Raw genomic sequence first — 27,425 nt, 5'->3', positions numbered from 1 at the left:
GTATACCTTGCACTAGTGGTACAAGACAAATATCATGCCATTGTTCGAGCAAGGTTGATACTGTATCGTGTGCTTTGGCACATCAGAAAATCTCGAGCCTATTCGAGTGCAAGTACTGTTTGGCATGCCCTACCCGTCAGGAATGTTCAAAATAAATTTGTATGCAAACTAAATAGAAAAAGCTTCATCTGTAAATGACTGTCAGTCCCTAGATTAATCTGTCTGCTTGTGTCTGTATGTGTGGATGGACATGTGTGCGTGTGCGAGTGTATACCTGTCCTTTTTTCCCCCTAAGGTAAGTCTTTCCGCTCCCGGGATTGGAATGACTCCTTACCCTCACCCTTAAAACCCACTTCCTTCCGTCTTTCCCACTCCTTCCCTCTTTCCTGATGAGGCAACAGTTTGTTGCGAAAGCTTGAATTTTGTGTGTATGTTTGTGTTTGTTTGTGTGTCTATCGACCTGCCGGCTTTTTCGTTCGGTAAGTCACCTCATCTTTGTTTTTATATATAATTTTTCCCACGTGGAATGTTTCCCTCTATTATATTAAACAATGTAAAAATATATCTAAAAACAAAGATTCTGTAACTTACCAAACAAAAGCATTGGTACGTTGATAGAAACAATAACAAACACAAACACACACACACATTTTGAGCTTTCGCAACCCAAGGTCGCTTCATCAGGAAAGAGGGAAGGAGAGGGAAAGACGAAAGGATGTGGGTTTTAAGGGAGAGGGTAAGGAGTCATTCCAATCCCGGGAGCGGAAAGACTTACCTTGGGGGGAAAAAGGGACAGGTATACACTCGCACACATATACATATCCATCGGCACATATACAGACACAAGCAGATATATGTAAAGACAAAGAGTGTGGGTAGAGATGTCAGTTGAGGCGGAAGTACAGAGGCAAAGATGTTATTGAATGACAGGTGAGGTATGAGTGGCGGCAACTTGAAATTAGCAGAGGTTGAGGCCTGGTGGGTAATGGGAAGACAGGATATACTGAAGGGCAAGTTCCCATCTCCGGAGTTCTGATAGGTTGGTGTCAGTGGGAAGTATCCAGATAACCCGGACGGTGTAACACTGTGCCAAGATGTGCTGGCCGTGCACCAAGGCATGTTTAGCAACAGGGTGATCCTCATTACCAACAAACACTGTCTGCCTGTGTCCGTTCATGCGAATGGACAGTTTGTTGCTGGTCATTCCCACATAGAAAGCTTCACAGTGTAGGCAGGTCAGTTGGTAAATCACGTGGGTGCTGTCACACGTGGCTCTGCCTTTGATCGTGTACACCTTCCTGGTTACAGGACTGGAGTAGGTGGTGGTGGGATGGTGCATGGGACAGGTTTTACACCGAGGGCGGTTACAAGAGTAGGAGCCAGAGGGTAGGGAAGGTGGTTTGGGGATTTCGTAGGGATGAACCAAGAGGTTACGAAGGTTAGGTGGATGGCGGAAAGACACTCTTGGTGGAACTTGCCCTTCAGTATATTCTCTCTTCCCGTTACCCACCAGGCCTCAACCTCCGCTAATTTCAAGTTTCCGCCACTCATACCTCACCTGTCATTCAATAACATCTTTGCCTCTGTACTTCCGCCTCGACTGACATCTCTACCCAAACTCTTTGCCTTTACATCTGTCTGCTTGTGTCTGTATATGTGCGGATGGATATGTGTGTGTGTGCGAGTGTGCCTGTCCCTTTTTCCCCCAAGGTAAGTCTTTCCGCTCCCAGGATTGGAATGACTCCTTACCCTCTCCCTTAAAACCCACATCCTTTTGTCTTTCCCTCTCCTTCCCTCTTTCCTGATGAAGCGGACTTGGGTTGCGAAAGCTCAAAATTTGTGTGTGTGTTTGTGTTTGTTATTGTTTCTATCAACGTACCAACGCTTTCTTTTGGTAAGTTACATAATCTTTCTTTTTAGATATATTTTTCCCATGTGGAATGTTTCCCTCTATTATATTCAAACAATGTAAAAACATTGGCGTCGGCAGCAACAGTTTAATCTGCGAATATAACCCCATTCTTTTTGAATGTGGAATTTGGGAAAAAAACTCTTCTTATAGTCAGGTTAATATGGTATACGATTACAGAAAAAGAACTTATGGTCGCTGTTTGGGGATTTAAGAAACTTAGAAATTATTTTTTTTTATTACAAAGTTTGAAGTTTACTCAGACCACAAAGCCCTGTTATATGAGCAAGAGTGTAAGCTATACCATGGAAGAATTATGTGGTAGGCAGATTACTTTAAACAATTTGACTACACAGTTCAGTGCATTACAGAAAGGAAAATGTAATTTCAAAGTTATTTTGTCTGAAAGGAGTAAAAGATGAAAAAGAAACCAGTAGAATTTGCAATCAGTTCAGAAGAAATCAAACGATGATGATCACTGGAAACCTCTAAAAGGCTATTTAGAAAAGAAGGGATACAAAAAAGTAGAAGCGTACTATTAAATTCATATAGCTATTTTGATTTGTAGACACAGCCCGGACAGTGACACTTGGAAAGTTTGTTGGCCAGACCAATATATTGACACAGTTATAAGATATATTCATGAATTTTTTGGACATTATGGTTTGTTGACGTGTATTCACAAAATTCAGGAGAACATATATTTTCACAACAGTGCCAGAAGAGTACGAAAGTTTCTTGCTAGTTGCACCAGATGCCAAAGAGTAAAGGTTAGTACCAAAATGATTAGAGGCTATTTGCAGTGTTGTACCTAATAAACAAATGGACTTAGTTGGCACTGACTTTTTTCGAAAACTGCCAAGAGCTCAAGGTGAAATCCAATATATATTTGTCATGGTAGATTTAATCTTAAAATACGTAAAACTATACCCTTTGAAGAATGCAAGCAGAAGGAAATCATTACTAAAATAACACAGGACTTTTTTCACACAGTATGTATACCAACAGCAGTTTTACCTGGTAATGGTTGTCAATTCACATCAAAAGTATGGAAGGAATTTACTGAAGACTGCAACATAAAACATTTACTCATATCCACTTACTCACCAAGCTCTATCCCAACTGACATAAGACAAATCAACCATATATGTAGAACCTATTGCAGTAAGTATTGTTCATATAGGTTAGAATACATTAGTAGTTTTGAAACAGTGTTATGAAAAGGAAAGTTGCTACTCACCATATAGCGGAGATCCTGAGTCACAGATAGGCACAACAAAAAGACTGCACCACATAAAGCTTCCTGGTCGTAAAGCCTTTGTCAAAAATAGACGGCAGACACACACACACACACACACACACACACACACACACACACACACACAAATGAAACTCACACACACACGACTGCAGTCTGAAGGACTATAGCAACACTGAGAGCAGCAGCACCACGGCATGATGGGAGTGGCGACTGGGTGGGGAGAAGGAGGAGGCTGGGGCGGGCATGAGGATGGATAGTAAAGTAGGGTTGGCGGACAGGGCAGTGCTACTAGGGAGCACGCAGCAATGAGATGGAGAGGGTAGGGCAGCTATGTGCAGTTGAGAGGTTAGATGGATGGCAGGGGAGAGATGGGGAGAGGGGGTAGTGGAACAGGAGAGAAGTAAAAAGACTGAGTGTGAAGGTGGAATGAAGGCTGTATAGCACTCGAATGGGAACAGGGAGGCTAGATGGGTCAGGACAATGACTAATGAAGGTTGAGGATAGGAGGGTTACAAGAATGTAGGCTATATTGCAGGGAAATTTCCCACCTACGAGGTTCAGAAAAGCTGGTGCTCATGGGAAGGATCCATGTGGCACAGACTGTGGAGCAGTCATTGAAATGAAGTATACCATGTTTGGCAGCATGCCATTCATGCGGACAGACAGCTTGTTGGATGTCATGCCCATGTAGAATGCAGCACAGTGGTTGCAGCTTGGTTTGTAGATCACGTGACTGGTTTCACAGGTAGCCCTGCCATTGATGGGATAGGTGATGTTTGTGATCGCACTGGAGTAAGTGGTGGTGGGAGGATGTATGGGACAGGTCTTGCATCTAGGTCTATTACAGGGGTACAAGCCATGAATTCAGGGGTTGGAAGTAGGTGTTGTTCATGGATGGATGAGTATATTGTGTAGGTTCGGTGGATAGTGGAATACCACTGTGGGAGGGGTGGGAAGGATAGTGGACAAAACATTTCTAATTTCAGTACATGAAAAGAGGTAGTCTGAGCACTGGTGGAGAATGTAATTCAGTTGCTCCAGTCCTGGGTGCTACTGAGTTACTGTGGTTGGATGAAGTGACTTCGGTGGTGGGACACTGGAAAGATGAGAAATGGAGATTTTTTTTGGTACAAGGTTGGAAGGATAATTACTTCTTGGTGGCAGCTGTCGAAGTGGAGATATTGCTGGTGGTTAGTAGGTTTGATATGGACAGACGTACTGATATAGCCATCTTTGAGGAGGAGGTCAATATTTACGAAGGTGGCTTGTCGGATTGAGTAGGACCAGGTGAAGCAAATGGGGAAGAAGTTGTTGAGCATCTGGAGGAACGTGGATAGGGTGTCCTCATGCTTGAACTAGATCACAAAGATGTCATCAGTGAATCCGAACAGGTGAGGGGTTTAGGATTCTGGACGTACACAAAGGATTCCACTAGATGGCACAGGAATATGTTGGCATATGGTGGTGGCATGATGGTGCCCATAACAGTACCTCTGATTTGTTTGTAGGTAATGCCTGCAAAGGAGAAGTAATTGTGAGTGAGGATATAGTTGATCATGGTGACTAGAAAGGAGGTTGTTGGTTTGGAAACTGTAGGGCGTTGGTAAAGGACAGGATCAGTTTTTAGATGGTGGACTGCAATTCTTCCTATGGATGTAAGGTTAGTGTGCATGTTGGGGGACTTGGGGAATGATGGTGAGGCAAGGTTCAAGATTAAGAAATTCTGAAAAGTTAACAGCAGGTGGTTTGGGTGCAGTAGGGGTGGATCACAGCTGGATGGGGGAGTGAACTGAATTAGGCAGGGTTCTACATTGGTCTTTGGTTGAGGGGGGGTGGGGGGGGTGGGGGGGGGGTTGGTGGTCAAAAATTCTTTCCACTGTAGGGACCAGGAGAAGGAGAGAAGGGGTTTAACAAATCCTGCATCATTGAATTTGGGAGTGGGGCAAAAGGAGAGGCCTTTGGGAAGAAGTGGTATTTCTGTAGAGCTAAGGCTTCTGAAGGAAAGGTGCATGGCAGTGTCCGTCTAACCTCTTGACTGCACATAGCCATACCTTGTCCATCTCATCCTAGTGTGCTCCCTAGCAGTGCTGCACTGTCTGCCACCCCTACCCAACTATTCCTCCCCCTCCCAGCCCCAGCCTTCTCCTTACTCCCACCCAGTCGCCACTCCCATCATGCACTGGTGCTGCTACTTGCAGTGTGGCTACAGTTCCTTAGACTGCAGTCATGTGTGTGTGATTTGCAATTATATGAGTGTGTTTGTGTGGGTGTGTGTGTGTGTGCGTGTGTGTGTGTCTGTTTGTCTGTCATCTATTTTTGACAAAGGCCTTATGGGCCGAAAGCTTTATTTGGAACAGTATTTTTGTCATGCCTATCTACAACTCAGCATCTCCACTATTGGTGAGTAGCAACTTTCCTTTTCATAATATTGTTACCTTCCATCCTGGATTTCACACTGTTTGATTCAGTAGTTTTGAAGTTGTATTCAATAGCTTACAACATACCAGAACCAGGTTCTCACCACGCAAAATTTTGTATAACAGGAAACCCGCTTATCTCATTAGTGAATCCATTTAATTCCCAGCATACAAAAGCCCATCTGCCACTGAGAGAGAGAATACTGTTAGAGAAACTATGAAACAGTAGTACCACAAGAGAAAGCAGAGACACGATAGGAAAGTAAAACCTACACAATTTAAAAATGGAAATTCAGTTCTAGCAAATACATAATGTAAAGCAGTAAACAACAAATTTAAAAAAAATTTTTGATACCTACATAAGACCTTTTGAAATTTGTGAAAACCCATACCCTAGTGCTTACAGGTTCATTCATCTAAAATCCAAGAAGCTTTATGGACTCAGAAATGTAATACGATTGAAACCATACAGGCATTCTAAATTGATACATTTGACACAACAATTTGTTTACTGGGCATTTTTATACCAATTTAAAATTCTCTTCAGACACATATAATCATTACAACCCTCAGGTGGATGTGAACTCTGTTCATTATGCATAAAGAGTTTGCAAGTGCAGGGTCCTAGCCACATGACATTTTCTTCAATATAAGACACATTTTCTGATGTCACATTGCTCTCTTTTCATATTATTTATGCCCCTTCTGTGTACACGTAACAGTACACATACTCATACAAAACTTGGAATATGTGATTTGCATACGAGTACAATTTTGTCAGACTCATACCTACTTGAAACTCCTAGCATTCATTTTGCACACATGCTATCAACCTGCATATTGTATCAAAATATGTTTTCCTTTTGTATGTAAACTGCTTGTGTGCTGCTTGAATCAAGGATAAATACAATTCCTGACATCCATTGCTTCAGAGATGAGAAAACATGGTAAATCATCTATACTCATCTATTTGAATGTTTGGTGAAGTATTTGCAACATCTGTTGCTCACATGCTTATATAAATTTGCACTTTCTGCTTTTTCAATTTATTTAACGCATGATTGAATAGATTCAATGTGTGACTAATTATTGCTCACACTCGTCTGTATAACTCAACACTTGTCACTTTGCTTTTCAATGGGTTACACACAACTTAATGGATTCTATACTACATTGCTTATTGCTCACAACTCTCTGTATAAACTAACACTTGTCACTTTGCCTATTGTCACTCAAGTTTTTTTTACAAGCATTGTCATATTAATTCAGTAACAATTTCCTTATTCCAGAATGAGATTTTCACTCTGCAGCGGAGTGTGCGCTGATATGAAACTTCCTGGCAGATTAAAACTGTGTGCCCGACCGAGACTCGAACTCGGGACCTTTGCCTTTCGCGGGCAAGTGCTCTACCATCTGAGCTACCGAAGCACGACTCACGCCCGGTACTCACAGCTTTACTTCTGCCAGTACCTCGTCTCCTACCTTCCAAACTTTACAGAAGCTCTCCTGCGAAACTTGCAGAACTAGCACTCCTGAAAGAAAGGATATTGCGGAGACATGGCTTTAGCCACAGCCTGGGGGATGTTTCCAGAATGAGATTTTCACTCTGCAGCGGAGTGTGCGCTGATATGAAACTTCCTGGCAGATTAAAACTGTGTGCCCGACCGAGACTCGAACTCGGGACCTTTGCCTTTCGCGGGCAAGTGCTCTACCATCTGAGCTACCGAAGCACGACTCACGCCCGGTACTCACAGCTTTCGCAGGAGAGCTTCTGTAAAGTTTGGAAGGTAGGAGACGAGGTACTGGCAGAAGTAAAGCTGTGAGTACCGGGCGTGAGTCGTGCTTCGGTAGCTCAGATGGTAGAGCACTTGCCCGCGAAAGGCAAAGGTCCCGAGTTCGAGTCTCGGTCGGGCACACAGTTTTAATCTGCCAGGAAGTTTCAATTTCCTTATTATTCACATGCTTATGAACACTTCACTCTTGTCATTTTGTTAACATGCTTGGCTAGTTAAACCTATATTTGTCAGTTGGACTGATTATATGAATCTACACTTGTGGCTCTGCTAAATGTTCCTCTGTTAATTACACACTTAGTTACATAAACCTATATTTGTTACAATGTTCGGATATTTACCTGAATTATATAAACTTGCACTTATATGGAAGCTATATGAAAGCTATATGAAATAACTTTTGCTCCTTCATTACATAGATGAATTTATGAACATTCACATTTTGCTTTTACATGTTACACACGAGAATCATACTACTTAAACACACACACACACACACACACACACACACACACACACACACACACAAATCATAATATGTTATTGCATAATGTATTGAGCCAGTTTCTCATTTTATTACATCAGTATATACACTGAAATTTATCCATTGCATATTGTGCTGACTTAACATCTGAGTCAATAGATGAAATATGAACTGAGATCATGTACTTATTTTCTCACTATAGTCAGCTATAATACTTTGATAATACTAAAATTAAGAGCAACAGTATCCTAAGGTGATCAGATTTTGGTTACTCTATGCCATGTACTTTGTAACTCTGAGGGCACAATAGCTGGACAAGAAGAAGAATTTTGTACTTACTTTGAACTTTACGCTGATGATACACTTCATTCTGTCACATTATGATGGTGGCGATGATGATGATAATTATGTTAAAGGATAAATGGAACCACGCATATATATATATATATATATATATATATATATATATATATATATATATATATATATAAAAAACAAAGATGAGGTGACTTACCGAACAAAAGCGCTGGCAGGTCGATAGACACACAAACAAACACAAACATACACACAAAATTCAAGCTTTCACAACAAACTGTTGCCTCATCAGGAAAGAGGGAAGGAGAGGGGAAGACGAAAGGAAGTGGGTTTTAAAGGAGAGGGTAAGGAGTCATTCCAATCCCGGGAGCGGAAAGACTTACCTTAGGGGGAAAAAAGGACAGGTATACACTCGCACACACGCACATATCCATCCACACATACAGACACAAGCAGACATATTATATATATTATATATAAAAACAAAGACAAACTCTTTGTCTTTAAATATGTCTGCTTGTGTCTGTATGTGTGGATGGATATGTGCGTGTGTGCGAGTGTATACCTGTCCTTTTTTCCCCCTAAGGTAAGTCTTTCCGCTCCCGGGATTGGAATGACTCCTTACCCTCTCCTTTAAAACCCACTTCCTTTCGTCTTCCCCTCTCCTTCCCTCTTTCCTGATGAGGCAACAGTTTGTTGTGAAAGCTTGAATTTTGTGTGTATGTTTGTGTTTGTTTGTGTGTCTATCGACCTGCCAGCGCTTTTGTTCGGTAAGTCACATCATCTTTGTATATATATATATATATATGAGAGAGACTGATGAAATATTATACATATGCACACGTTCACTCATGATTTGCAATGTTGCACTGAGGAATTTGATATGATAAATGGGGAAGAGATTCGTTCACTTGTGGAAGTAGGACTGCCATAACGTTAATATTTCTTGTCTGAACTACAGGAATACTCTGATGTCTTAATACTGATGATATTTTCTTGCATAATACAAACTTGACTAAAGCATGTTATTGCACTCCTACATTGTTAATTGGACCAGGAGAGTGTAGAAGCATTAAGTGGAAAAAGAAAAAGAGACTTTAAGTGTTTTCTGTTTGTGCTCAATGAGATTGTGACTATGATGAAAGTAAAATACTGAAAGGATAAGTAAAGTTTCAATTGACTTGAGCTATGTCTGATGAAAAATGTTTGTAATGACAGACATAAGGAGAGATTTGAATTCTGCCCATGATAGGAAAAGTTCACTCAGATTTTAAGTACAGTAGACTCAGCAACAGAATCACTTTTCTACATCTACATCTACATCTACATCCATACTCCGCAAGCCACCTGACGGTGTGTGGCGGAGGGTACCTTGAGTACCTCTATCGGTTCTCCCTTCTATTCCAGTCTCGTGTTGTTCATGGAAAGAAGGATTGTCGGTATGCCTCTGTGTGGGCTCTAATCTCTCTGATTTTATCCTCATGGTCTCTTCACGAGATATACGTAGGAGGGAGCAATATACTGCTTGACTCTTCGGTGAAGGTATGTTCTCGAAACTTTGACAAAAGCCCGTACCGAGCTACTGAGCGTCTCTCCTGCAGAGTCTTCCACTGGAGTTTATCTATCATCTCCGTAACGCTTTCGCGATTACTAAATGATCCTGTAACGAAGCGCGCTGCTCTCCATTGGATCTTCTCTATATCTTCTATCAACCCTATCTGGTACGGATCCCACACTGCTGAGCAGTATTCAAGCAGTGGGCGAACAAGCGTACTGTAACCTACTTCCTTTGTTTTCGGATTGCATTTCCTTGGGATTCTTCCAATGAATCTCAGTCTGGCATCTGCTTTACCGACGATCAACATTATATGATCATTCCATTTTAAATCACTCCTAATGCGTACTCCCAGATAATTTATGGTATTAACTGCTTCCAGTTGCTGACCTGCTATTTTGTAGCTAAATGATAAAGGATCTATCTTTCTGTGTATTCGCTGCACATTACACTTGTCTACATTGAGATTCAATTGCCATTCCCTGCACCATGCGTCAATTCGCTGCAGATCCTCCTGCATTTCAGTACAATTTTCCATTGTTACAACCTCTCGATACACCACAGCATCATCCGCAAAAAGCCTCAGTGAACTTCCGATGTCATCCACAAGGTCATTTATGTATATTGTGAATAGCAACGGTCCTACGACACTCCCCTGCGGCACACCTGAAATCACTCTTACCTCAGAAGACTTCTCTCCATTGAGAATGACATGCTGTGTCCTGTTATCTAGGAACTCCTCAATCCAATCACACAATTGGTCTGATAGTCCATATGCTCTTACTTTGTTCATTAAATGACTGTGGGGAACTGTATCGAACGCCTTGCGGAAGTCAAGAAACACGGCATCTACATGTGAACCCATATCTATGGCCCTCTGAGTCTCGTGGACGAATAGCGCGAGCTGGGTTTCACATGACCGTCTTTTTCGAAACCCATGCTGATTCCTACAGAGTAGATTTCTAGTCTCCAGAAAAGTCATTATACTCGAACACAATACTTGTTCCAAAATTCTACAACTGATCGACGTTAGAGATATAGGTCTATAGTTCTGCACATCTGCTCGACGTCCCTTCTTGAAAACGGGGATGACCTGTGCCCTTTTCCAATCCTTTGGAACGCTACGCTCTTCTAGAGACCTACGGTACACCGCTGCAAGAAGGGGGGCAAGTTCCTTCGCGTACTCTGTGTAAAATTGAACTGGTATCCCATCAGGTCCAGAGGCCTTTCCTCTTTTGAGCGATTTTAATTGTTTCTCTATCCCTCTGTCGTCTATTTCGATATCTACCATTTTGTTATCTGTGCGACAATCTAGAGAAGGAACTACAGTGCAATCTTCCTCTGTGAAACATCTTTGGAAAAAGACATTTAGTATTTCGGCCTTTAGTCTGTCATCCTCTGTTTCAGTACCATTTTGGTCACGTCTGAGTCTCCCAGTCTATATCTGGCAAATTAAAATCTCCACCCAGAACTATAACATGGTGGGGAAATCTACTCGAAATATTTTCCAAATTTAACCGTGACCTTCACCCAAATCATTTCACATTTCGGATCTCCGTCAATTTCCTTCGATACTATTGCACTTCTTATCGCTATAAACACGCCTCCCCCTTCACTGTACAGCCTGTCTCAACACTATCTGTACTTGAGACAAAACTTTTGTGTTGAGCCAACAGGTACTCTGACATAAGACCCAAATTTCTTAGGATTTTCTGCCAAGTCAGTATATAGAACTTTACTTTCGAATTCATTGAACGCCTCTCGCATAGCCCTCCTCACACTACATTTCGCTTCGCGTAATTTTTGTTTGTCTGCAAGGCTTTGGCTATGTTTATGTTTGCTGTGAAGTTTCCTTTGCTTCTGCAGCAGTTTTCTAACTCGGTTGTTGTACCATGGTGGCTCTTTTCCATCTCTTACGATCTTGCTTGGCACATACTCATCTAACGCATTATGTACGACGGTTTTGAACTTTGTCCACTGATCCTCAACACTATCTGTACTTGAGACAAAACTTTTGTGTTGAGCCAACAGGTACTCTGAAATCTGCTTTTTGTCACTTTTTCTAAACAGAAAAATCTTCCTACCCTTTTTAATATTCCTTTACGGCTGAAATCATCGATGCCGTAACCGCTTTATGATCGCTGATTCCCTGTTCTGCGTTAACTTTTTCAAATAGTTCGGGTCTGTTTGTCACCAGAAGGTCTAATATGTTATCGCCACGAGTCGGTTCTCTGTTTAACTGCTCAAGGTAGTTTTCAGATAAAGCACTTAAAAAAATTTCACTGGATTCTTTGTCCCTGCCACCCGTTATGAACGTCTGAGTCTCCCAGTCTATATCCGGCAAATTAAAATCTCCACCCAGAACTATAACATGGTGGGGAAATCTACTCGAAATATTTTCCAAATTATCCTTCAGGTGCTCAGCCACAACAGCTGCTGAGCCAGGGGGCCTATAGAGACATCCAATTACCATGTCTGAGCCTGCTTTAACCGTGACCTTCACCCAAATCATTTCACATTTCGGATCTCCGTCAATTTCCTTCGATACTATTGCACTTCTTATCGCTATAAACACACCTCCCCCTTCACTGTACAGCCTGTCTCTGCGGTATACATTCCAATCAATCTGAGTTTAGGATTTCATTACTATTTACATCTGGTTTCAGCCAACTTTCTGTTCCTAGTACTATATGGGCGTTGTGACCGTTTATTAATGAGAGCAGTTTTGGGACCTTTCTGTTGACGCTCCTGCAGTTTACTATTAGCACATTAATATGGTTATTCCCTGTTGCATTTTGCCTACTCCTACCTTGCTGCATCTCAGGAGGCGTCTTATCGGGCCTAGGGAGGGGATTCTCTAACCTAAAAAACCCCCATGTGCACACCACACGTACTCCGCTACCCTTGTAGCCGCTTCCGGCGTGTAGTGCACGCCTGACCTATTCAGGGGGACCCTACATTTCTCCACCCGATAGCGGAGGTCGAGAAATTTGCACCCCAGATCTCCGCAGAATCGTCTGAGCCTCTGGTTTAAGCCTTCCACTTGGCTCCAAACCAGAGGAACGCGATCGGTTCTGGGAACGATACTACAAATAGTTAGCTCTGATTTCACCCCGTGAGCGAGGCTTTCCGCCTTCACCAATTCCGCCAACCGCCTGTACGAACTGAGGATGACCTCTGAACCCAGACGGCAGGAGTCATTGGTGCCGACATGAGCAACAATTTGCAGTCGGGTGCACCCAGTGCTCTCTATCGCCGCCGGCAGAGCCTCCTCCACATCTCGGATGAGACCCCCTGGCAAGCAGACAGAGTGATCACTGGCCTTCTTCCCCGACCTTCCCGCTATTTCCCTAAGGGGCTCCATCACCCGCCTAACGTTGGAGCTCCCAATAACTAATAAACCCCTCCCCCCTTGTGCCTGCTCGGACCTTGCTGAAGGAGCAGCCACATGTCCACTCACAGGCAGAGCGGGCGATGCCACACGGCCAGCCTCCACATTGACCCTCCGCCTCGTGCGCCGCGAACGCCGCTGAACCCGCCACTCCCCTTGGGGAGATGGTGGCCCAACCGCGCCCAGTACACGCGAAGATGTCTCGACAGCAGGGACAGTGGGTGAAGCATGTAACACCTGGGGTGTACCTTGCGACGCACCAGACTCCCCACTGCCGCTACACTCCGAGGCAGCAGCCTGAAGACGGCTGACCGCGGCCATCAACACGCTCAGCTGTTCGCGAACAGTGGCCAGCTCCTCCTGCGTCCGTACACAAAGTAAAAAATAAGGAAGTATTATGATGTATTGTGAAAACTTAACTGTTAAACTTACCTTGTAACTGGAGTTGAAGATACTGTGATGTGTGAGTGTGTTGTTCTTTTTATTTTTTTTTTTTATGTGCCATATTTTGTGAATGAAAGGTATACTTCATAAATATGTAGATATTGTTTAGACACTTTATTAGCCAGAGAATTGATTATTGAGATATTAAAAAAAAGATAAATGATGTTTGAAGTTGGGTCTTACTTGGAATAGTGAAAGACAGCCATTATCATACACAATGCTGTGAATCTTGACAAAATTAGACTGAGAGTAAAATACTTGTAAGTGGGATTACTTTACCTGCCTCTTGAACAAGTAAAAAAATTGAAATGGAAAAATGAAAGAAAAAAGCTGAGAGTAAAACACTTGTATAATGAAATATGTTGCAAATGAATAGTGATTCAAGTGAAACTTAGAATTTTTGCCTCCCCAGAATACTACTGATCTAATAGTTAATGTTTCATACACTCTGTGTCAAATTAGACACACAACATCTATCTTTTTTTCAAACAGTACAATTTCACAAACAGGTTTGTGCCAGTGGTATTCTGATTACGTAAATTTCTATCATACATACACAACAGGATTTATGCCAGTGTCATTCTGAAATTTTTTTATGCCTGTGGTATTCTGATCATGCAAATTTGTATTGCACATGCAAAACTGGAGGTTAACATTGTCATTTTCACTTGCAACTTTTAAAACATGTAAAACTGTGCCTACAAACCTTCTGGAAAGGGGGTGAAACTTAACAGCTAGGACCTCTCCGGTTCTTCAAAGTTTGTTACCAATAGATTCTCTCTCACACTAATTAATTGAAAAGCCAATAATAAGTCAAAAGAAATCCTAAGCATAGCCAAATATGGGCAGTAAACTTGTACAATGTATTCCTTATGCTTCAAGTAGATGCTGTAATTGGTAGGAAAGTTTGAAACCATATTATTTTCTTAAAATCCCTAAAATACAATTACAATCATTGTCAATGATACATATTTTAAATCTTATGTTATTTTAAAGTAAAGAACAGACTCAAATTAAGTATGAGTCTTACTATGTAACTGCAAAGAGCATTATCTTGTCTGCCAGCCTCATTTTTGAAAGACTGTTATTACTGAAATGAAGTACATTCTTAATAAAGCTAGGAAACATGCTAGGACAAAATTATATTTGATATTTTATGAATAGTCGATTGAAAGGTAATATGTATTGTTATATTCACATATCTGGCTATTTTCAATGTGAATGAGACTGACCAGTAACAAGACTCTATTCTGTGTAATGTCATTTTATTTACAATTCATAAAATGTCATTTACTGTTCTGATACCTGTCAAAATTCAATGCATTTCTTTAATTTTCTGTTTATAACAATCATGTCGTTGTAGCAGAACATATATATGGTCTATTCAGAACCACTGTTGTGCATGCAGTTTTGGCCAAAGTTTCAAGGTAGCCTCTGTGTGGATCTTGCTTGTGAATTGTAATTGATTCTTAAAGGCACACACTGTGTCAACCTTGCACAGTTGTACTATGGCTTGTCTTATTGCCTGAGTGACTTCCACAAAGAAATAAACTAAGCAGAAACTCAAAGTCATGTGTGGCATGAGTTAATGTGGGCATTACTACCCACTTGCTCACTCTTTGTAATATCAGGACTTCAAATTATTTCTTTTCTACAGCAACAGCAACAAATCAGCTCTATGAAACAGATAACTCAAATTAAGTATTTGATCCCTGGCAAACGAGGAAACCTTTCATCTACACTACTGGCCATTAAAATTACTACACCAAGAAGAAATGCAGATGATAAATGGGTATTCATTGGACAAATATATTATACTAGAACTGACATGTGATTAGATTTTCACGCAATTTGGGTGCATAGATCCTGAGAAATCAGTACAAAGAACAACTGCCTCTGGCCGTAATAATGGCCTTGATACGCCTGGGCATTGAGTCAAACAGACCTTGGATGGCGTGTACAGGTACAGCTGCCCACGCAGCTTCAACACGATGCCACAGTTCATCAAGAGCAGTGACTGGCATATTGTGACGAGCCAGTTGCTCGACCATCATTGACCAGACGTTTTCAATTGGTGAGAGATCTGGAGAATGTGGTGGCCAGGGCAGCAGTCGAATACTTTCTGTATCCAGAAAGGCCCGTACACGACCTGCAACATGCAGTCATGCATTATCCTGCTGAAATTTAGGGTTTCGCAGGGATCGAATGAAGGGTAGAGCCATGGGTCGTAACACATCTGAAATGTAACATCCACTGTTCAAAGTGCCGTCAATGAGAACGAGAGGCGACCGAGACGTGTAACCAATGGCACCCCATACCATCACGCCAGGTGATATGCCAGTATGGCAATGACGAATACACGCTTCCAATGTGCGTTCACACCGCGATGTGGCCAAACACGGATGTGACCATCATGATGCTGTAAACAGAACCTGGATTCATCCAAAAAAATGACATTTTGCCATTCGTGCACCAGGTTTGTCGTTGTGTACACCATTATAGGCGCTCCTGTCTGTGATGCAGTGTCAAGGGTAACCACAGCCATAATCTCCGAGCTGATAGTCAATGCTGCTGCAAATGTCGCCGAACTGTTCGTGCAGATGGTTGTCATCTTGGGAACGTCTCCATCTGCTGACTGAGGGAACGAGACGTGGTTGCACGATCCATTACAGCCATGCGGATAAGATGCCTGTCATATCTACTGCTAGTGATATGAGGCCGTTGGGATCCAGCACAGTGTTCCGTATTACTCTCCTGAACCCACTGATTACATATTCTGCTAACAGTCATTGGATCACGACCAACGCGAGCAGCAATGTCGCAATATGATAAACTGCAATCGTGATAGGCTACAACCCGACCTTTATCAAAGTCGGAAACGTGATGGTACACATTTCTCCTCCTTACACGAGGCATCACAACAACGTTTCACCAGGCAACGCCGGTCAACTGCTGTTTGTGTATGAGAAATCGGTTGGAAACTTTCCTCATGCCAGTACATTGAAGGCGTCGCCACCGGCACCAACCTTGCGTGAATGCTCTGAAAAGCTAATCATTTGCATATCACAGCACCTTCTTCCTGTTGGTTAAATTTTGCACCTGCAGCATGTCAGCTTCGTGGTGTAGCAATTTTAATGGCCAGTAGTGTATAATGGGAAAACAATACATTGAGTACTGTAAGGGGATGTGTTTACATTAAGAGACTCTGTACACACTTGCACACCACAACAGTCTCTGCAGATAGTGCTCCAGATTTTAATTGCAGGATTCATTCTCTTTGATCAGGGTGGATATGTGGACAAGAAAAAAAAAATCCCGGATTTCTCCTGGATTTCCCGGTTAAAAACACACTTTCTCCCAGGTGAAAACATACTTTTTCCCTGTTAACTGACAGTATATTTTCTCTTGGAACTGTATAAGCCCTTTGAATGATTATGGTTTTATACACGGGAGTAGAATTTCCCGGTACTTTATAAAATTAAACACAGGGAAAAAAACGCATTTTGGAAAGATCTTTGATGTGCAGCAACATATACGCTGCATATTTTCGTATTACGAAAGTATAAATTCAAATTCCACCAAACACCGCATGTTACTTTCCGAAGCATTGAAATTGAGATTGCGATGGGTTTTGTAAGTCAGTCATAGCTCATGTCACGTGATCTCGCCAGCCAATGACAGCGGGTATTCAGAGCTTAGGACACGTGATGTAGTCAGCCAACAGCAACATCACTGTTAAGTAGCGCGAACGCACAAACAGAAAAAGTTAATGGTTTAAATTAATACACATAGTGTTGCTACACGAAACGCAAAGCTTTCACATATAATATTGGACTGTAAGATTAATATGCTGCAAGAGAAGCTAAGCTTTCACATACAATGTTGGTCTTTTATGCGCGTACTACAATTTAAGATATATCACACAAATGTGGTCGTAAAATTTTTAATAACGACTTAAATGACTGATCTTCTGGGCTAGATATTCATCTAAATGGCTCGTCATCAAAGAGTTGATTTTTAAATGAGAGTCAAACGCTCTGTGATTTAAGAAATTCATCGTACATTATCGCACATAGCTCCGTTGTAACTGCCAGAATGGTACTTTGATGGTAACGCTTTTCAAACCACCATTTGGAATATTTTCCCGTGACCTGTTAGAAATAGGTTCATTTCCGCAGTTGCCAGAGAGCGCCAGATGACAGGCTTCACCGAGCTTGCGCGGCTACGATGTCGCAGGGAGCCCGTATGTTCATACATGTTAAACATTAAAAGATTGTACATTATGTCATAGAAGAAACAAAACATCAGAGGATACTCAAAGAGCATCGGAATTTTGATACCCATACTAAAATGTCCACATTTAAAGTGCACATTTGTATGTCCATATTCCCAGTTAAGTAGGCCACGACATGATATTAAGCTTTTCAATTTGGTGTTCGGGATGTAAATTTTCTTGGAGTACCAGTACTGTGTTATCTCACATTTGGTTCTTTATTATGGCATAATGCCATACGTGCTAGAAGTTGAAAATGTGTTCTTGAAATGCAGCGAACAGTATGTGGAATTAAAAAGAAAATTTCTTTAGCAAACCGGCAAAAATAACTTCATTGTTCTGCAAGGCAATTAAGGCTTCACTGTCAGAAAGTTGGAAATCAGAAATATGTTTTGTTTTCATTTGACGTGAGAGTAGTAAACGAAGAGGAAACAGCAAAATCACTAAATGTAAACACAGGTCACATGGAGATTACCCACTACCCCACTGTAACTCAGACTGCTCTGCGCATCAGCCTCGGATCTACGATATTTCCGAACCGGTGCAATACCCCGCCACTCCCTCGAGTGTTTGAGATAGGATGTAAAAAATTTTAAAAAAATCGAATCTTCAAAAATATGTACATTTTGTAGCGCACATCTTTCAGAAGAGTCTGATGCATAAAACATGAGTGTTCGAGGAAATGTAAGACAAGTTATTTGGTTGCAAGTGTGCCGAAAGGCAGTGCCTCGCCTCCTCACACAGCATTTTTCTATTGTACGTCAGTGTGCTTCGCTCTGTGGAATTTTATATTTTGTAATGGATGCCATCAAACCATACTCAGGACAGTGGAAATTAAAATGTGCTGTGGTGCCTCTCCTGCTTACAATTGGCCGGTTTGAAATCGTACCCCTCTTCAGAAAATATGCACTCTTTATTCCCTATCAGCTAACAACTTCATGCTCTGTGTGACGTAAAATTAAATATAGGATACATAAACCTAGTAAAGACATGAGACAACCAAGACAATACACATTTCTTCAATCCTTAGCTCCTAGAATTTTTTTCTCTTTAATCTTGCTACAGCTTTACATGGCGTGCTTTCCTTTCTGCGAAAGAATCTATTACCTCATCAAAGTTCGTGAAATATTTTGCTACATGAAAAGTCGAAATGTCGTTGTCTAATACTGAAAAAGCTGTTAATGCAAATAGGACCCAAGACTGGTGTGGTTTTCCGATCTGATTACGTCTATTTTGTCATTCTCTGCTAGATAAAATTAAATAGGCCTTTCTAATAATGCAGCAATTGTAGCACACACCAAATAAACGAGACTGTTTTGGCACAAACGATCTTTTTTGTAATGACAGAATATAATTTACAAAGTACCAATATCAAGTGCCTATTAGGCCAGGTAGGTAGGTAGGTCAGCAAATTTAAAAAGGGAAATGGATACATTAAAGTTAGATATAGTGGGAATTAGTGAAGTTTGGTGGTAGGAGGAACAAGACTTTTGGTCAGGTGAATACAGGGTCATAAATACAAAATCAAATAGGGGTAATGCAGGAGTAGGTTTAATAATAAATAAAAAAAATAGGAGTGCCGGTAAGCTACTACAAACAGCATAGTGAACGCATTATTGTGGCCAAGATAGATACGAAGCCCATGCCTACCACAGTAGTAGAAGTTTATATGCCAACTAGCTATGCAGATGATGAATAGATTGATGAAATGTATGATGAGATAAAAGAAATTATTCAGGTAGTGAACGGAGACGAAAATTTAATAGTCATGGGCGACTGGAATTCTAGAGTAGGAAAAGGGAGAGAAGGAAACACAGTAGGTGAATATGGATTGGGGCTAAGAAATGAAAGAGGAAGCCGCCTGGTAGAATTTTGCACTGAGCATAACTTAATCACAGCTAACACTTGGTTCAAGAATCATAAAAGAAGGTTTATACATGGAAGAATCCCGGAGCTACTAAAAGGTATCAGATGGATTATATAATGGTAAGACAGAGATTTAGGAACCAGGTTTTAAATTGTAAGACATTTCCAGGGGCAGATGTGGACTCTGACCACCATCTATTGGTTATGAACTGTAGATTAAAACTGAAGAAACTGCAAAAAGGTGGGAATTTCAGGAGATGGGACCTGGATAAACTGAAAGAACCAGAGGTTGTAAAGGGTTTCAGGGAGAGCATTAGGGAACAATTGAAAGGAATGGGGGAAAGAAATAGAGCAGAAGAAGAATGGGTAGCTCTGAGGGATGAAGTAGTGAAGGCAGCAGAGGATCAAGTAGGTAAAAAGACAAGGGCTAATAGAAATCCTTGGGTAACAGAAGAAATATTGAATTTAATTGATGAAAGGAGAAAATATAAAAATGCAGTAAATGAAGCAGGCAAAAAGGAATACAAACGTCTCAAAAATCAGATCGACAGGAAGTGCAAAATGGCTAAGCAGAGATGGCTAGAGGACAAATGTAAGGATGTAGAGGCTTATCTCACTAGGGGTAAGATAGATACTGCCTACAGGAAAATTAAAGAGACCTTTGGAGAAAAGAGAACCACTTGTATGAATATCAAGAGCTCAGATGGAAACCCAGTTCTAAGCAAAGAAGGGAAAGCAGAAATGTGGAAGGAGTATATAGAGGGTCTATACAGGGGCGATGTACTTGAGGACAACATTATGGAAATGGAAGAGAATGTAGATGAAGATGAAATGGGAGATACGAAACTGCATGAAGAGTTTGACAGAGCACTTAAAGACCTGAGTCGAAACAAGGCCCCGGGAGTAGACAACATTCCATTAGAACTACTGACGGCCTTGGGAGAGCCAGTCCTGACAAAACTCTACCATCTGGTGAGCAAGATGTATGAGACAGGTGAAATACCATCAGACTTCAAGAAAAATGTAATAATTCCAATCCCAAAGAAAGCAGGTGTTGATAGATGTGAAAATTACTGAACTATCAGTTTAATAAGTCACAGCTGCAAAATACTAACGCGAATTCTTTACAGACGAATGGAAAAACTGGTAGAGCCGACCTCGGGGAAGATCAGTTTGTATTCCGTAGAAATACTGGAACATGTGAGGCAATACTGACCCTACGACTTATTTTAGAAAATAGATTAAGCAAAGGCAAACCTACGATTCTAGCATTTGTAGACTTAGAGAAAGCTTTTGACAATGTTGACTGGAATACTCTCTTTAAAATTCTAAAGGTGTCAGGGGTAAAATACAGGGAGCGAAAGGCTATTTACAATTTGTACAGAAACCAGATGGCAGTTATAAGAGTCGAGGGGCATGAAAGGGAAGCAGTGGTTGGGAAGGGAGTGAACAGGGTTGTAGCGTCTCCCAAATGTTATTCAATCTGTATATTGAACAAGCAGTAAAGGAAACAAAGGAAAAATTCGGAGTAGGTATTAACATCCATGGAGAAGAAATAAAAACTTTGAGGTTTGCCGATGACATTGTAATTCTTTCAGAGACAGCAAAGGACTTGGAAGAGCAGTTGAACGGACTGGACAGTGTCTTGAAAGGAAGATATAAGATGAACATCAACAAAAGCAAAACAAGGATAATGGAATGCAGTCGAATTAAGTCGGGTGATGCTGAGGGAATTAGATTAGGAAATGAGAAACTTAAAGTAGTAAAGGAGTTTTGCTATTTGGGGAGCAAAATAACTGATGATGGTCGAAGTAGAGAAGATATAAAATGTAGACTGGCAATGGGAAGGAAAGCGTTTCTGAAGAAGAGAAATTTGTTAACATTGAGTATAGATTTAAGTGTCAGGAAGTCGTTTCTGAAAGTATTTGTATGGAGTGTAGCCATGTATGGAAGTGAAACATGGACGATAAATAGTTTCGACAAGAAGAAAATAGAAGCTTTTGAAATGTGGTGCTACAGAAGAATGCTGAAGATTAGATGGGTAGATCACATATTGAACAGAATTGGGGAGAAGAGGAGTTTGTGGCACAACTTGACAAGAAGAAGGGACCGGATGGTAGGACATGTCCTGAGGCATCAAGGGATCACAAATTTAGCATTGGAGGGCAGCATGGAGGGTAAAAATCGTAGAGGGAGACCAAGAGATGAATACACTAAGCAGATTCAGAAGCACGTAGGTTGCAGTAAGTACTGGGAGATGAAGAAACTTGCACAGGATAGGGTAGCGTGGAGAGCTGCATCAAACCAGTCTCAGGACTGAAGACCACAACAACAACAACAACATTAGGCCTACTACAAGCAAAAAGCCTTACGTTACGAAGTAGTTTTACATTTCATTCATACGCTCCAGTTTCTCAAGTATGAGATCGAAAAGTAGTAGTGCAAAATTTTTATACAAACTTGGAATTGACATATTGTTCCATAATTTATATGATGTCCCCATTTCTTCTCCTTCCTCGTTCTAACAAACAGTCTTGTTAGCACTAGTTATGTAACTGTTCCTGCCAATGTCAAAGGTTATTCGCAGGTTAAGTCCTCCAACTCTGCCAGAATCACTGGTTTAGTTATCCCGCGATTATTCTCCGGTTAGGCGTTGCTACATGTTCGTACAACGCATATTCCGCACTTCTTCCAGAATAGAATTTAAAGCGGCTCCTAGCCGGCGACTGTACAACTGGCCCTTACTAGTATAGCAATCTGCCCAAAAATTTTCTGTCAAAATTTCATTTTCTTAGATACACCGAGCAGGTAATACGTAATCTTTCTTACCTGTTATTCATTTATTTCCACTCCTGTAGTCTGAATATATGGATTTAGCTAGTAATTATAACAACGCTCATCATTCGCAAACCCAGTCAACCACACAATCAGACAGCGGTTGTCATTCGTCCGTTCGGCCTTACTCTGCTCAGCTCTATAGCGCCTTTTGTCTGTAGGAAACTTTGTTTTGACATGCAACGAGGATTCCCCTGACAGAGACATCATGTGCACTATGCGCACATTCACAAATCAACTTACGATTGATTCAGGAATCAACTTAGAATGTGTTCAAAAATGTTTCAAAACTGACAGGGATGCATTTCAAAGTCATATGAATAATCGATAGACTAACGTGCGCTGGATGCTAGTTGCTTTGTGAAACAAGGTTTTTTTCACTCAATAGTATGTATTTGCCCCCACCCCCTTCTAGAACTGGGCCTGCTGTGCATGCAAGAATCTAGCAGCTTGGGCGCTCCAGTAAAATTTTTCCCGGTAGCACCCAGCTGCTTGCTGCCACTGCTTATTACACAGCCAACAGCCACATTTCTGTAGCCAGAAGCGGGAGAAGGTACTACTCAATTTCACATGCACATGATCCCGCTCGTAACTGCTAAAACGAATCTAATGTAAACAGTTGTGACGTCACGTTCATCGGAGGCAATGTGTTGTTACGGAACATTGCATAGTCTTCCTAAAGCCTTTGACACATTTTGCTGTTAGCAGACGCTTGTATGAGCACTGTGTTTTGTTGCTGTATATGGCGCATTTCCTTTGCAATTTAAGTTTTATTTTCGTTTTTTCTCTCGTTCATGTATTATTGTTGCAGTATTATTCTGAAATAGCGGTATTCAATAATATCCTTTGTTAGAGTATCGGTTCGTGCCAGTCAAAATTACCGAAATTTAACTGAAAACAAAAACAATGAAAACTTCCCGGAATTCTAAAAAATTCCCGTGTTTTTCCCGGTATTCTCCCGGATGAAAAAATTCACGGGTTATTCCCGGATCTCCCAGTTGTCCCGGGTCATATACACCCTGTTGATATAAGTGTATACTGAAATCACTATTGGCTGTTGGTGATACTTATTTTGTAAGCAGAGGCTTAGAATTTCTGTACTGATGCATAATTAATGTCTTTATTGATGCATTCAGACACAGAGAAGAAGTTTTATGTGTTGCATTAGGTATGGTCACAGCCCCTAGTACTTCACGCTACCCCTGTGTTTGATTTTTTTAAAATAGTCATTCCAGTGTAAATGTTAGTTTTGTGAGAGTGACAGTGACAATGATAATCAGACTGTGTTGAAGGGAAACTAAAGGAAATTAAGGAGATACAACAGCTGACAAGAATGCTGATTGTATGGATGCAAATGTACTTATGTGCATTGCAAATGGGAAAATGATAACTGCTTCTATGGGCCTTTCAGAGCTCTGTGAACACATACAAAACTATTACGTTCTCTGGCAGAAGCATTCAAATTACATTTTTGTGACACAATCCATCATAGCATTACATGTATGTGGAATCAAAAATTACGCTGATGATTACATGAATTCACAAAGTTATATAAATTGATCAAGGATTTGTAGTTGCAAGAACATTGATGTACAAAACCATGCAGAAGCCACCCATTTAATAATATACTGGCCAACATTCACTTCTGAACATATGAGATTTTCTGAGTATTAATGAATATATCTGTACAAAATTCTATTTTTCATTACAGACAAGTCAGAAAACAAATGAAGAAACTTCTCTAAACAGAACTTCTTGAAATGCACAGAAACACAATAGCTTGGAAACACATACAGATGGCTCACAGAAGCATACTGCAATGGACGAGATATGAGACTAGCGTTAGCATGTAGTAGAAGTCTATCTACATCTACATCCACACTCCGCAAGCCACCTGACGGTGTGTGGCGGAGGGTACCCTGAGTACCTCCCTTCTATTCCAGTCTCGTATTGTTCGTGGAAAGAAGGATTGTCGGTATGCTTCTGTGTGGGCTCTAATCTCTCTGATCTTATCATCATGGTCTCTTCGCGAGATATACGTAGGAGGGAGCAATATACTGCTGGACTCTTCGGTGAAGGTATGTTCTCGAAACTTTAACAAAAGCCCGTACCGACCTACTGAGCATCTCTCCTGCAGAGTCTTCCACTGGAGTTTATCTATCATCACTGTAATGCTTTCGCGATTACTAAATGATCCTGTAATGAAGCGCGCTGCTCTCCGTTGGATCTTCTCTATATCTTCTATCAACCCTATCTGGTACGGATCCCACACTGCTGAGCAGTATTCAAGCAGTGGGCGAACAAGCGTACTGTAACCTACTTCCTTTATTTTCGGATTGCATTTCCTTAGGATTCTTCCAATGAATCTCAGTCTGGCATCTGCTTTACCGACGATCAACTTTATATGATCATTCCATTTTAAATCACTCCTAATGCGTACTCCCAGATAATTTATGGAATTAACTGCTTCCAGTTGCTGACCTGCTATTTTGTAGCTAAATGATAAAGGATCTATCTTTCTGTGTATTTGCAGCACATTACACTTATCTACATTGAGATTCAATTGCCATTCCCTGCACCATGCGTCAATTCGCTGCAGATCCTCCTGCATTTCAGTACAATTTTCCATTGTTACAACCTCTCGATACACCACAGCATCATCTGCAAAAAGCCTCAGTGAACTTCCGATGTCATCCACCAGGTCATTTATGTATATTGTGACTAGCAACGGTCCTACGACACTCCCCCGTGGCACACCTGAAATCACTCTTACTTCGGAAGACTTCTCTCCATTGAGAATGACATGCTGCGTTATGTTATCTAGGAACTCCTCAATCCAATCACACAATTGGTCTGATAGTCCATATGCTCTTACTTTGTTCATTAAACGACTGTGGGGAACTGTATCGAACGCCTTGCGGAAGTCAAGAAACACGGCATCTACCTGTGAACCCATGTCTATGGCCCTCTGAGTCTCGTGGATGAATAGCGCGAGCTGGGTTTCACACGACCGTCTTTCTCGAAACCCATGCTGATTCCTACAGAGTAGATTTCTAGTCTCCAGAAAAGTCATTATACTTGAACATAATACGTGTTCCAAAATTCTACAACATCTGAAACAAACTTCTCAAATAAAACTGTACATTCCTTTCCTAACAGATGGTTAGACATTCCTAGTTGTTAGCATGATAAATCAATTTTACACTTACAAATAGTTTGCATGGGATTCATACATTTTGAGGGAACTTCTTGGTCTAAGTTTCAGCAAACTCTCTTGGACTAGGCTTTAACTATGAAAATAAATAAAAAGCATTGATTCAACCAATGTACACATCAAGACTACAAGTTACCATTTGTATTCATCAAGATCAAGAAAAACTGGATGTGAAAGAAGTCAGGCAAGGAGATTCCACATTGCTAAAACTAAACCCATCAGACCTAGTGGACATTCTCAGATCCTTAAATTGGAAACCAATGAAGAAATACATGCTAATGGAAGACATCTGCACCCTTTCCTTTTGCTGATGACTGTATAGCTTGCCACTAGTGCAGATAAACATCAACAAGTAATGGAAGATCTTAACACATCAAGTTTTAAAGTAGGACTGATATTGATTTTTATAATGACATTAAACAAAACAGAAAAAGGTTACAGAACCATTTGATGAGTTTTTGTATTCAGGGTAGTTTAAGACAATAACTGTGTGGGCTGTAAAAGGAATAAACAGAAGAGTAAAGAAAACACTGTGTGCTTTTCAGGGATGACATATGGCTTTGAAACCTAAGCTTAAAGTATGGTGGAAATGAAAACATAGAGTGCTTTTCATGGATGACATATGGCTTTGAAACCTAAGCTTAAAGTATGGTGGAAATGTTGAATTTACAAACGGTGTGCATCTTCAGTTTTGATATATTACATTGAAGCATGTACTTTTTATAGAAAGTAAACTGCACACTGCTTAGAGCAAACAATGAAGAGAGAGAACATGTGAATTTCTAGGAGAGAAAGAAAATAAAAAAACAGATCAGTGGACAAACTGCAGTACTAGATGCATTAAAGTTGTGATAAAAATAAAATAGAGATGGGTGGTAAACATATCCAGGTGACTGAAACCATGAGATAAAGAAAGGCTGAGATGAAGGCCTAATGGAAAGACATTTGAATGCATGCCGGAATAGCATGGAGGTATAATGCTGACGACCCTGAGTATAGAAAAGATTAGAACAAGCCTTTATACTGCAGCGGTCGTTTATCCAACAGCAGTTGTTAAACTTCTGCAGATGATTCAAATCACTGAAGATAACCACGTCTAAGAACCAGCTGTCATTCTCTATTGCACTTCAGCTTTCATCTCTGATTGCAGTCTCTGTACCGAGAAATAACACTAACTTTGACATTACACCTCTGAGTAGCCTTGGTCAATATTATATCAAATAAATCAATGTTAAAAACTCCATTAGTGTGTATACTGCAGTGTTAACAATTCTGATAAACAACATAATGTGACACAAAAATATTACCTTCAATATGCATAACTTTTTATTGGGGTGCAACGTCATTGTTTCCTCTTCACGATCATACTTGTGTATATCTATGAGCATTTGATGTTCTTCCATATAGAGTAGAAACTTCATGAATTGACTGTAGTTTTCTTTGTTCAGATTTGGAATAAACTTGCCCTTCCCGGTTTTCTTCAACATTCCTCTGAAAGTAAAATATACAAATTACAGCAGCTCAATGTGACATCATACATAAAAAGTGACATACAAGTGGTGTCCATTTACACATGTAACATAACACATTTGCCGAACTAATGAAATGAATGAGGTGACCAGTGTAGGATGTAGGTCATGTAACTCAGCCAAAGAGAATTCGTTTCTC

The 27,425-nt window shown here is 40.8% G+C and overlaps 1 protein-coding gene across 1 annotated transcript in view; it reads right to left on the bottom strand.

Moving 5' to 3' along the window:
* The window catches only part of LOC126412662 (putative helicase MOV-10), a 431,824-nt gene that overhangs the window by 220,003 nt on the left and 184,396 nt on the right, over positions 1 to 27,425 (bottom strand). The window contains exon 8 of the mRNA XM_050082364.1: positions 27,065 to 27,248. Coding sequence (XP_049938321.1) covers positions 27,065 to 27,248 — 184 coding nt within the window. The remainder of the gene's footprint in view (positions 1 to 27,064; positions 27,249 to 27,425) is intronic.

The sequence above is a fragment of the Schistocerca serialis genome, chromosome 7, assembly GCF_023864345.2.
Source record: "Schistocerca serialis cubense isolate TAMUIC-IGC-003099 chromosome 7, iqSchSeri2.2, whole genome shotgun sequence".
NCBI classification, from domain to species: domain Eukaryota; kingdom Metazoa; phylum Arthropoda; class Insecta; order Orthoptera; family Acrididae; genus Schistocerca; species Schistocerca serialis.
Note: the sequence above shows the minus strand (reverse complement) of the source record. Positions and strands in the feature narration are given on the sequence as shown.